General features: G+C 41.1%; 1 protein-coding gene across 1 annotated transcript in view; it reads right to left on the bottom strand.

Moving 5' to 3' along the window:
* The window catches only part of macf1a (microtubule actin crosslinking factor 1a), a 243,493-nt gene that overhangs the window by 25,311 nt on the left and 204,600 nt on the right, over positions 1-13,582 (bottom strand). The window contains 13 exon segments of the mRNA XM_034124538.1: positions 943-1,168; positions 2,348-2,356; positions 3,763-3,966; positions 4,050-4,268; positions 4,362-4,589; positions 5,112-5,318; positions 6,035-6,261; positions 6,740-6,824; positions 7,468-7,794; positions 9,278-9,437; positions 10,430-10,596; positions 11,423-11,593; positions 12,408-12,569. Of these exon segments, the coding sequence (XP_033980429.1) occupies positions 943-1,168; positions 2,348-2,356; positions 3,763-3,966; positions 4,050-4,268; positions 4,362-4,589; positions 5,112-5,318; positions 6,035-6,261; positions 6,740-6,824; positions 7,468-7,794; positions 9,278-9,437; positions 10,430-10,596; positions 11,423-11,593; positions 12,408-12,569 (2,392 nt within the window).

Consider the following 13,582-nt stretch of genomic DNA (forward strand, 5'->3'; position numbering starts at 1 on the left):
GAGTGCTTAAGTTAAGTCTCTTATCAGTCCACTCCCACTGTATCTGCACAGTGAGGCCTTTCACTTCATAAAGTGTGGAGGGCATAGGGAGGGTCATATAACAAAGACACGTGTGTTTGGACCATGTGCGTTGGATGGAATATGCAGAGCTGCTGAATCTGTTCAGTTTCAAGATTTGACAAGGCCTGCGCGCTGGCTTTCTGCCACTACAACTTACAGTGGATTGTTTAGTCAGTGGACTAGTTGGACTGGAGCCCAAAATAAGATTTGTAATGTTTTTATCCCAGATTACAGAAGCCTGGTATGTTTTCCTATCACTTCACTTTCTGATTTCCTTTTGGAACTGTTTTTCTTTCATATTTATTTTCAATAATAGCAAGTTCTTTCAATTTTTTAAATAAAAGAATCCACTTTTATGGGCACACAGTGAATGCCTACAAGAAGAGTTGGCAGCCAATTAGGTTATTTAGATATTTAGTTGGTAGCCATTTCTTTTACATTACATAAAGTCAATGCTTATATCACAAGTGACTTACAAAAGGTGCAATAAACCATGAAGAATTCAACTCAATAAAGAAAGAATCCTGCAAGGACACTCACTTTGAATAAGCCAAACCACCGTAGGTGCTACTGCATTGCTTCAAATAAGTACAACCTTTTTAAGGTCCATAAGAAAGTGAGGTTTTTTTATTTTAAATGTTTTTCAGTCTGTGATGGAGACCTACAATTTGTATGCACAGCATCTTATCAATGAATAGAAAAAGTACATTAAAAGGTGAAATTCAAATCAATTATTAAAAACAAACTATTTGTAATGAAATATAAGGGAGATTATTCATATTTATGTAAATCCCTCATCCTGTTTGACACATGGAATATACGCCTGCATGTGATTTTGAATGTTGTTTCTCTTATATTCCCGGTCAGGCACATCCTACTGACCCTGAGCGGCAGGGTCGTCGTGAGCAGCCCGTCCGATGAGCTCCTCTCCGCGGGCGCACAGAGCCGAGAAGCTGGGCAGCAGTTTGTCCAGCTCCAGCCCCTGGGCTCGGTGCTCCCCCAGCTGCTCCCTGATCTTGTCCACCTCGGCTGCCACCGGGGGGGGCTGCCGCAGTCGCTGCACCGCCCCCTCCAGGGTCTCCAGCAGGGGGTCCATCTTGTCGTGAAACTGGGGGCGGAAGGAGAGTTGGATAAAAGTTGAATAAAGAGGAAGTAGAGAGAGTGTGTTGAGGGGGCTGGGTTTGGGTTTTTTTATAGCTGGGGGACATTTTGAAAGTGGGAAAATACTGAGATATGGTGTGGGTGGTCGGCCATCTGCGGCACACTGCATTCACTTTTCTTATTATGAGTTGAACATCAGATTTCAACAGGGATGTAAAACAGCTATACACTTCTTATCAAATGTTTAAAAGGGCCCCATTATGCTCAATTTCAGGTTATTAGTTGTATTGTGTGCCTCTACTGTGAACGGTTTAAATGCTTTAATGTTTAGCGACTGTTACATAATGATGGTGAACAAAAGAGCCCAATGGAGGCGTTTCAGGCAGAGGGAGTGTGTGGGAGAGAAACTCCCTCTGGAGAGAACTTTGGGATGTTAGCCTCTGCAAACCATTAACATGCACACAAACCTATAGAACACACTAGAGGAAAGGGAAAACCCCGATTAGTATTATATGGCCTCTTTAATATCTCAATATTGCACATTCAGCATGTCATCCAGGTAAACAAAATGGGACTGATCTACCACACAAGAGGGAGCTGCTTCTACACAAACCTTTTGAATTGTGGAGACATTATGAACAAAAGAGCAAAGACAGTACCATCTCTAGTAATTGATGGGCTTTTGTATGTACCTCCAGACAATCAATTTGCTTTATTAGTACATAAGACAACAAACATCATTTAGACACAAGGGAAATATTTTGTGATACAGAAGGACAGCTATGACTCGCTTCAAGGACATACATCAAGCCTATTATGAGACTAAAATAATCCTTAATAGAAAGCATGTCTAATTTTTAGGCTTATTTCAATCTACAAAATTACAAAAAAAGACATTTCCTAACCAATTGAATTGAATGACACTCAGGGTTGGCATTCACATGATCCGGACCATTATGTAGATTTTATATTACATTGTGGTTTTAAAATTTGTACTCAGTAATGTCAAGACAAACTTGAGCATTTGAGCTACATTAAGACTTTTTGTGGCCAGATTAGAACTGAATTAGTTAAAAGAAAGTCTGATTAAACATCTAAGTATTGACTCATATTTGACTAATAAACCAAATCAGGTGTCGCAGCCGCCCCTGAGTGCCAGTTGGTCGAAGTCAGTCTGTGGTCTTACCTCTACCAGCTGGGTGATGCAGTGAGCAGTGATGACGCAGAAAATGTTGGTGGTTGGGGGGGTTAACACACACAGCACATCCACAATGAACAAGGGATGGGATGGTGGAGGGTTGCAAAGGATGGGGGGTGGACATGAAGGTGAGGGAGATTTAGATGAAGTGTAAAGGATGAGGAAGGAGAGACAACAAGGAGGTGGGAGGTGAGGATGGAGTGAGGGATGGGGACAGTGTGCAGGTGGAGGAAGAGACACGTGGATTGGTGTGATGGGGGTGGAGGAGGGTGGAGAAACATTACAATGAGTTAAATCAGAGCCATGCATACAGTACACAGTGTCAGGCAGTATCGAAAGGCAGCGACACGTAAGGCTGCCACACAGGTGATTCAATGACGTCTCATGAGATGAAGTGTAAGGATAGGTGAAAGATAACTAGCACTAAAAGACATAGACGTTGTGATAAGAAAAATGGAACGTTTTGGCTGAGCAATAGTTTCCCTAGGATGTATGTTTTAGCTCTTTCTAATAATATTTCAGTTCAAAAATTGTAAACTGTACAAAATGTTCTCAGGGATTCTACATCTGAAATCTGACTTTTCCTTCATTTTAATGTACCGCTGAAATATCCCTAAAAGTTTTCAATAAAATGGATACATAACTTTTGAGGATTATTTTTTACGCAAGTACTAAAACATATTACAAACTGCTAGCTCCAGGGGAACTCCCCCTTCATTGCTTATTGTATTTATTAACATCATGAACTCTATGCGCTTAATGGAGAAAATAACTTTGACTATGACTTCAAAAGGAGAAGGGAGATAAATATTTGGAAAACGGGATTGTTATAAACATCTAGGATCTTAACAATATCTCACTCTTTGTCTGACCTCTTTTATATGCAGTCAACTGTACCTGAGCTTTTTAAACATATATATTTGTAATGTTTTCAACTGATTGTGCTGCATTTTCCCAGTCTTCACCTATTCTGTGTTTACAAAAAAGACAGTAAATAAAAAATAAGCTTTCACTGATCTCATGACATGAATGCATGTTAATTAGTTATTATCCTCTAGTTTCCAGCAGCAAACACAAACGCACACTTCATGCTGCTTTTGAATCACATCAGACTGTTTTGACTTGGGCTGCAGACATGATCTAACAAGCTGTAAACAGCGTTTACAAGTTTACTACAATTTGCAAATCATTCCCTCCCTGCAAAATTGGGGGTGCAAAGTGGACCAAATGAGATAAAATCGTACACAAAATATAATTCAAGCTTACTGAATTAACTTTAAAACAACTCATCAAAGCCTTCAGACTTTCTGGTACCCAAGTAGATTAAATACTAATTTATGAGACCCAGGTCTGCAGTTAAAACAGTTCTTTAAACAGTGAGCAGTTTCTCCTCTGAGACGTACCTGTGATGACTGTGAAACGGCCTCGTCTAAGGTTGTCGCACGACCTTTGACCCCCTCTTTGATGGCCAGGTAGCGCCTCTCGGCCTCGCTGTAGCGCTGCGTCACCTTCGCCCCCTCTGTGAGGCTAAGCTCGGCCAGCTGGGGTCCGATCTTCAGCAGCTTGTCAATGTGGGGCTTGTGCTCTGCGATGGACTCCCTCAGCAGCTGGAGAGGCAAGGGAAAGAGAGTGAGGAACAAAATACACATTTCAGCTGGAATAAGAGAACAGACTTGACATCGTCTCTTACCCTCATCTGGTCCTGTTGCAGGCGGAGGGCGTCGGTGTCGATGGCGGGCGGGGGCAGCTGCGTGATGAGGGTCTCTGTCTCGCCCAGCCATGGTTCCAGTTCCTCGTGTGTCTCCCAGAAGCGAGCGACCAAAACCTGGGCCTGCTCCAGAGCTGAGAACCGCTCGCTGTGGATCTGATTCACGCCTTCATATCGAGCGCTGAGCGAATCTGTCTTCACCTGCAGAAGGAGAAATGTAAAGACATGCAGATATCAGTTCCAAAGATCCCATGTAAGTTTGATTAGTTTAGTTTCTCATGTTCAGTGACTGACCATCAGTGCGTCCTTCTGGGCGTCGCTGCAGGTTTCCAGGATGTCCTCCTTGGTGCTGAGCAGCTGATCCACAGTGTCTTTGTGTCGGATGATGTCGATGTTGAAGGCCCTCTGCACCTGCATCTGGGCCACGGTCACGTCAGGCTCCAAGCTCAGGGGCCCCAGAGACGTCAGTTTACGCTCCGTCTCCCCCACCCAGGCCAGCTCTGCATCCACCGCCTCCTCGTACTGAAAGATGGAGAAGTTAGCGTTCAGCAGGTTAAAAAAGTGATAATAGTGGCATCAGTCAAATTGATATTTCACTATGTTAATTTCGTTGTCTCACTTACGACAAATGAATTACACTTAAAATAAGAGTCTAGGCAGGTTGAGAATGAGAATGAGAAATGAGCTAATAAATAAATCTGGCATAAATGGTTTCTTCTATTATTGAGTTTAAAGTATTTTTAAGCATGGTCCATGTTTATTTAAAAATATAAGATAAAGGATTAAAACCGTAATACATTTTCTTTGGGAACTATTTTTTTACAGTTAGACATAACTAAAAAGTTCCCAAATAAATGTTTTTCTAACTGATAGTGAGAGAAGTGCTGGATTGTTTACGAGATGTGGATGTAAATAACATATCAATATTTTATTTTGTATTAATTACGTTGATTGTATATATTCTAATGTCCCTGGTGCTCACAGTAAAATACATTAAATGAATGGAATTTGAGCAAAACATTTATTGCACATATGTTGCAGTACCTGCTGTGACCTCTGGATGGCAGCTTGTACCAGCTGCACCCGCTGCCTGATGGTTTCATCAGACTGGCGGTAGCGCTGGTTGGCGTCGGCGACCAGGCGGTCCAGACCCTCGCGGGCCCTCCACGGCACCAGATCCAGCAGAGCGCTGCCCACCTCGTTCACCGTGTCCAGCACCAGGCGCTTCTCTGCAGACACCTTCTTCAGCTCCTGCAAAAGTCAAAGATAAGGATTTGTTTACAGAAAAAGAAGCTGCAATCAAATGGAGAATTTTTGTCTTTTAAAAACTGAAAACGTATTACATTTGAAATGCTGAAAATGGCGTTATAGAGTGAAACCAACTGGATGGCAGCAACAAATGAAACGGCAATCATTTCTAAATAAATTCAATAGCTATGATAAACTGTAATTGAGTTCCAAGAAATCAATGTCACCATGGCAACTGTGAGTGGGTTGATACTGGAGAGGATGAAAATGTCATTACCGACAGGAGCTGTCACCAAAAGTAAGTGTAAAATGTGGATGATTAAAGTTTGATCAACTTAACACCTCGGTTACAGACTGTCATTCAAGTGCCCCAGCGGGAGTCACTTTCACAAAACTCCATAATGCTAAAATAAACTGCATCTTCAACAGACAAATATTTTATAACACAAATCCATAAATGAGTGTACAAGAGAACAGATGCAATGTATAGATATTGATCCAAACACTCATTTTAAACTAAGTGACTCACAGCCATGTTAATAATATACCAGGAAGCAGACTGTAATGTCAAATAGTGAAAACACCATCAAAAGCATCACTTAACTGCATTAACTTGAAAAACATAAAGTCACAAATTAGTTTCTGCATACCCTTTTGTTTTATAGTGTCTTCAAAATCATTGCAAAAATATATAAAAATCTGTCTTAAACTCTTCCCACCTTCTGTCTTTCCTGGTAGGCGGGTGTTGCGTCGGGCTCCACGTTGTTAAGCTCCGCCTCAACGGCATCCAGCCATTGGTTGATGTCATCGTGGGCGCTGGCGAATCGTGTGGCCAGCTGCAGGGCCTGCTCCAGCGTGCGGAGCGCCTTGCTGCTGCCCGTCGTCATCTCAGCGTAGCGCGACTTGATGCCGTCCAGCTTCTCCTGGATCAGCAGGACCTCCTCTCCTGCAGGCGACACACCAGATCAAATCCCTTTCTAATTTGTGGCTCTTCATTTCTTGATTATCTCCTAAAATTCCTCGTTGTAAGCATGTTCTGCCAAATCTCACAGCTTCTTGGGCTTGACAGTACCTCTAGTTGTTACAACATTGGTCTGAAAAAGTGTTATTATGGGATAGACCGACAATGATCTACTAATAGTGCCAGCAGTCAGCATGGCTAATATCATTAGGACAGAGAGACAAACCAGATGTTACAGTTTGGTGTTTGGATATGAATCTACAACAACTATTGGATGGGTGGGGATTTTTCACTAGGTTTCACAACATCATTTACAATTTTACAGAATATTGACTGCTTTTTATATCTTCTTTCTAAGAATCGAATTAAATACAATACTTTAACACTTTCAGACATGTTAAGCACACATTTAGATTGCAATAGAGTTTAAATTAAGTGTAGAACATAAGGGCTCTGAGATTACCTGTGGTCTGTTTTAGTAAAGCTTGTCCATTTTTGATAGCCTGGTCCACCGTCTTCTTCCTGCTCACAATCTCTTCATTTAGAGCCTGAGGGGAGAACAGAGCGGGTTTAACATCTAGTAAGATATTTTCTCTTTGGCTCCGAGAACAAAGTCTTATGTACAGTGAGCATCCTTTAAGAAACTGATCAAAAAAGTTGAAGTAAATAAACTACACCAGTAGTGCTACAGGTCTTCGTATAAGAGAAGTACATCCTAATACAATAAAATACTGAAGGAAATTATTACGTGAATTATTTTAGGTATATATATTGTCATACATTGATATTCAAGTAATGTATTTAAATACAAAAAAAGTGTATTTACTTCAGAATCAGTATCAGGTTTTTTGCCAAGGTGGCAAACAAACAAGACATTTCCTTACGTGTTTGAATAATTAATTTGTAAGAAAAGGAGCAAAAATGTAACTATTATAAAAAATATATATTTTAAAACTATTATAAGTAAAAAAAAAAAAAGTTTACAAGAAAGATGAATATATAAATAATTAAATATATAATTTAATTTGAAATGTCAACATTTATAATGAAATATCTGTGCAGTTTGAATCGATTCAAAATGTAATTTTATAATTATTGATATATTGTATATTATTCTTAATAAACGTACTAAATACTGCTCCCATGTTTTGGAAGGAGAACGAGTGATTCAGAGAGTGCGTGAGGGCGTACCAGGGTGTGTTTGTGCTGCTCGGCCAGCAGCTGGTGCTGGTAGCTCTGCACGGAGACCTGAGCCAGCCTCTGAGCCACCTCTGCCAGCCAGTTCAGCACCTCCACCTCCTCCTCCCCAAACAGCTGGGCGTTAGCCAGCGCCTGCTCCAGCATGCCCGCTCGCCGGGAGCACCAATCAGTGAGCTCCGAGTGATTGGACCTCACCGCCCCCACGCGCTCGCTTAGCCAATTGCGATCGGCCGTGCAGCTGAGCGGGGTCAGCGATTGGCTGACGGACTCGAGGTGGTTAACCTCAGATTCACGTGAGGAGATCTCCTCTTGGATCGCCTGGGAGTTGTGTGTGTGTGTATGTGTGTGTGTGTGTTTGTGTGTTTGAGGGCAGGGTGAAGGGAAGTGAGAAAAGGACAGCAAAACAACAGAACAAAAAGATGGATCAAAACTTAAAATGTGAGCATGCAAATGACAAATCATAGATTGACAGGAAAGCATAAACATCAAAGAATAAATGAATGAGAACAACTTAAAACAAACTTAAAAACAAAACAAAAATGGGTGCTTTATGATTAACATCTGCTTCCTCATTTAGTTAAGATATTTTTACAAGAAACTTTTTTTCTTTGCTGTTCTCTCTTGACTTATAATATCTCTGTCTAACATGTCTGGCACTGTGTGCGGCAGACTGCTACCAGCATTTTTTAAATGTATTATTTTCCTCATAAAACGTTCCCTTTCTGGATGTTTACAGTTAAATGATGTCCTTTTTATGGCTATCCCTTGTAAACATATTACAAAAATACTATATATCAACTGAGATGAAGATAAGGCTGAGTTACTGTCTTCAATACAAGTCACTATTACTCTTTTCCCTATTACTCTTTTTCTTCTATTATTCCTGGCTTTGAATGTGTACCATATGTGTTTTTCAAATTATTTTCTCATTGCTAGTACAGTATATCCATTTGTTTTCCATTTGTAATAATAACACATTTAGAAATAAAATATAAAATAAAACCAAGACTTACAAACAACTGGAATGAAAAAAAAACGTAGCATGCATGTTGTAAAGCGTATGTTGGGGTCGTGAATGATTGCTTTGTGCCTCGTGCTTCCTCTTCCAGCATGTTTCCATTGAGTTACAGTAGCTTAGATTAAGGGTATTATCGAGATGGAGCACTGTATGTGCTCTCTATGTTATTTGTCCGTGCAAAAGGCGAGCTGCATAACTGGAATACCAACTATATTTCAAAAGGTAATACATGTGCTTGCATGAAATCATTAAATAGTGTGTAAAATATGATACACTACTTGCAAAGAATTGTACTTTTATGGTCTGTAATATTGTTTAAAATATGGAATTAGATTAAAAAGACCATGTTTTAGGTTATACATACATGGATTGCCTACAATTATAAATGTGGCTAATGTAGTTTAAATGTATCACATGTACAAAATGTTTAAAAATCTAAGGAAATTGTTTTTATTTACTTGTTCACATAAGTATTCTCATACTCTTTCACTGTGATCGATCAGAGAGTCTTAATCTATGATCTTGTGAACGATTGCTTTTGTCTCCATCAACATATCTTGATTTAGTAAAGTTCTCTATGAAGACACAACTTTCACTAATTCAATTCAACTCACCTTTTTCAAGAATTAGGATTAGAGGACTGTGTACATTTAGATATGATTTTGTTATTTAGATTACACTATCCAAAAACCGGCAGGTATCCAGTCTCCTGCTCACTGACCCAGATAAAAGTGGACCTTTGTGACCTCTTTATGAGGCGAGACAATGGGGGCCAAACGGTACCTTGTGCTTGACGATCTGCTGTGTGATCTTGGCCGTCTGGGTTCCCATTGGCTCAGCGGAGCCCAGGCGCCTCTCGGTGGCACTCAGCCACTCTCCCAGAGGCTCCAGGGCCTCGTGGAACTGAAGAGCCAAAACCTGCAGCTCCTCCAGCTGCCTCTGCCTGCAAGACAAAACGGAGGGGAAAGAGATGATGATAAGGAGGTTTTATTGTTGCTTTATTGCTTTTTTTTTTGCTCAACATGGACCTGATTTTGTGCCACACAGCTGCCGTCTTTTTGAACAAACACAGTTTATTAAATGTTCATGAAACCTTTATGATATAGTATCACATTTTTAAAGAATTTCCTGAATTGATAAATGTATTATTGTTGCAAGAGAGTGGTGAGAAAACACATTTGTCGGCCTTATTGTGTGTGTGTGTTAGCATCTCACACTTTGCTTATAAGAAAACCAGTAGAGTGTGTGTGTGTGTGTGAGATTGTATTGACTCTCTCCTAATATGTATGTTGTTTGTGTTCATACTAGACAGTGCAATATATTCCAGAGACATGGCAGACATTTTGACATCATGCCTTACAGGATGTTTGCATGTTGTTAAGCACATTGTAATGTTTATTATGACATTACTGTAAATGAGATCATCCATACAAACCTCTTCAGTGTGCTTTGCGAGGGTGTACTCATTTATTTCCCAAGTGAACAAGGAGTGCTGCTTAAATTACTCGCAGACCACAGAGACTGAAAGTAATGACACTTTCCTTTTATTAAGTGCAGTAGTGCTCAACCGAGCCGCACACAGATGAAACAAGATAACATGATAAAACCACAAGATAACATGCCGTTGAGGAACACCACCAATTACTTTCCAAAACCACACATTTACAGCAAGATCAATCGGTGCTGTTTGGCTTTCTATGATATTATCTATGTTGCCTTTTCAGAGATAAAATAGACGGAACTGATGGTTTTGTGTCAGGCTGTACACAACATTGTTAAGCTTGTTTTTTTTTAATGTCTATTCATTCTGTTTGAATGTGGTACTTTAGCAGCGATGCAGATAAAGATGAGGCATCACTCATACTATTATTATATTCTTGGTAGAGTCAGAGACCCCTCTCTCCTGCCCCCCCCCCCTGCACTCAGCAGACTCACCTGCCGCTGGCCTTGTCCAGCAGCTCGGTCCATCTCTCTGCCAGACTCTGGAGCTGGCTCTGGATCTTCTCCCGGTCCTGAGTGTCGGCCGTGGCTGCGATCCTCTCTCCCTCAGCGCGGATCATCTCCACTGTCGGCCGGCGGTCATCTAACAGTCTCTGGAGCAGCTGGAGGAGGAGAAACACATCGGTATTGGAGGAAATAAAGACCAAAGAGGGTTTTCTTAACAGCAGTTTCTGAATTAGGTTCGACCATGGGACTAGATCTTTCACCATCTTAATCTGTTTTTAAACATTTAACAAGGGGGGTGCTACTTTTGATATGGTAGACACATAACAAATTGTAATTCACTCAACAAGGGATAAAACAGTTCAGATCAGAACACAACATACATTAATGGACATCCTTCCTTCCTGATAGCAGCCTCTCTTTGAACCAACAGGAATGCACTCCTTTACACTCTCTCAGCCAAACAGTGACACCACCCTTTGTTACGGATGTAAACACGTGTGATTGATCGCCGGTCAGGACTGCTGCACAGTTATGTGCACAAACACAGGAAGTAAATGTTGGATAAACAGGGAAATGTGTGTGTGTCTCTGTAAACAATGCTAATCCACCATGCATGCGTGTGTTTCTGTTTTTATGCCAGTCTGACTGGCAAACGGTCAACTGGGGCCCTTTGGATGCCAGGCAGATGGATCATTGACGCTGTGTGTGTGTGTGTGTGTGTGTGTTTTGTCATTCAAATACCTATTGTTTGTTATTGAAGGACACTGAGGGCATCCGAGTATCAGCAATGTTTTAAAAAAATAAAATGAATCTACTTAAAAGTTAACCTGAGCAGAAAACTCTTAACATCCTCTTCTGAAGCTTAAATATATCTCTTCTGCTTTGAGTTCTGAAATGTTTGATTTTTTTAACATTTCTTATAACTTTTTGCTTTTTTTTTTTTTTTTTTAAAGAAAAGGTTCCTCTCCTCGTATCTCGTACCTTTTGCTCTTGGATCTGAGCCTTGACCACGCGGTATTCTGCTGACGGAGGCTTCTGATTGGCCACCAGCTCCTCTGTGTCGCTCAGCCAGCTGAGCAGAGGCTCCAGAGCATCCTGGAATTTCCCACAATGCAACAGGGCCTCCTGCAGCTGGGCGATCCGCTCTGCCACCTGAGGACAGGAGAGACGGTCGTGACTTAAAAAAGAAAGTCAAAAAGCACTCAAAGAAAATTTCATATTTACATACAAACAAACTAATGGGAAATCATGTGGCTGGATATGAGTGGACAGGAGGGTCCTCAATGGGACTTATCCTTTGACTTTTGTGACTGACGGCCTTCTTTATTTCATATTTAAAGCTTGGTTTTACAGAAGTGGTTCTTCAACGGCAACATTGTCTTGGCAAGTGTTCACCAGCGGGGGGATCCCGTTTTCTTTGGCATTTTTTAAATGTTTTTCACAAAACCTTTTGGTGGAGAAGATAACTTTTTGAGATATTTTACTTTAACCCTCTACCTAATTACATTGATTACCTGTCTTGACATCAATTTACATCCAGAACAGGTTTTACCAAATTATAGTTTGATTGATTTTACTGAAATACATGAACATATACTGTAGGTTGCTTTTTAGTCTAGGGTTTACCATTTACAATGTTAGCCTTCATTGTTGTTTGCCGTAAGACAACTAGAAAATATGGAGGCGGGGTGAATTGATTCAAGGGGCGTTTCAATACAAATGTTCTAGTAGGAATTTTGTGAGTTGTCTGGAACGCAGCATAACTGTCACATAATTATGTAGCCTGGTGTTAGTGCAGTTGGATTCTCTTAGGACCATAAATGTTTTTTCCTAAGTCCGTAGAACTCTCCTTCACATCTTTCTTTGACCTCATGACGTATTGAATCAAGATCAATGGAAACATTGTTGATAAAAGACACAAGTAGTCATTGGTAACTATCTAGTTGCACTCGAAAAGAAGGCGTACCCGCTTGTTGAGTGAGTTCCATTGGAGGTTGGTGTTCTCCAGGTCGTGCTCCAGGGCCTGGGTGTCGGTGTGTTTGCCGGCGCTCTGGATCAGACCCTGACCCACGGCGTTGATGTGCTGCAGCTTGGGTTGAATGCTGTCCACCTGCTCTCTCTCCACCGCCTGGAGGAGGAACGAACACAAAGGTACATTCATTACAATGAAATGATTGATTAGAAAGAAAATAAGGTCTGCAATCTGAATGAAGACAAATCAAACTCAACCTAAGCACATAGACAAAACACTAAACTGAATTCATAAGCCCCAACATACACTATACAAAACCATATTACTTTCAAATGGCTTTTCCTTATTTAAAGTATCTAATTACGTTATATTTATCATTTTGTATACAATAAATAGTTATAATAAACAGATTGAAATTAAACAATTGATTGAACATGTAAGCAAAAATCTAAAGCCTTGGTTGAAACATTTAACTTGAAAGATGGTTTCCAAAATGACATTGGAGATTCAATCTGTGTGACAACAAATGGAAGTCAATTTGACCACATTATGAACCTATTTATAGACCCAAGTGGCTATTAGGAGACGGACTGAGGGATGTGGGGGGGGGAGAGAGGAGTGGGAGACAGGAAGGGGACAAGAGAAACGAGGGTGCAGGGAGGAGGAAAAGGGAGGAGGGGGAGCAGAGGATTATGGGGATTAGAGAGTAAGGCGAGGAAGGGGCTGGCTGGAAAAGGCTGAGTCGACAACACACACACATGGTGGAGTACACTAACACACTTGCATGGGTGCACACAAGCTTCATACATTCACACACAAGCACACACATTTACAGCAAATGCACACACAACCGGGCCTGTCTGGACACATTACTCACACACACGCGTCACAGTGGAGGGCTGGAGCCATCTTGTGATGACAATAGAGGCAGCCGCCCGACACTAAAGACAACCAGACCTGACTTCCCCGGCCCCAAAAAAGACGGAGAAACAGCCAATGCAGCTCCTCTGTCACAGCGAATCTGGACCACTACTGTATGCAATACACGTACAGCAGAGGGGCTCATAGTAAGGGCCAGGGTCCCATTTGGGGTCGGGCTCCTTTTTCAGGTTTCATATTTGTATTTAGTACCTCTACTGGGAAATGTTTACATGCTTTAATGTTCAAAA

This window comes from Trematomus bernacchii, unplaced genomic scaffold (genome assembly GCF_902827165.1).
Source record: "Trematomus bernacchii unplaced genomic scaffold, fTreBer1.1, whole genome shotgun sequence".
Taxonomy (NCBI): Eukaryota; Metazoa; Chordata; class Actinopteri; order Perciformes; family Nototheniidae; genus Trematomus; species Trematomus bernacchii.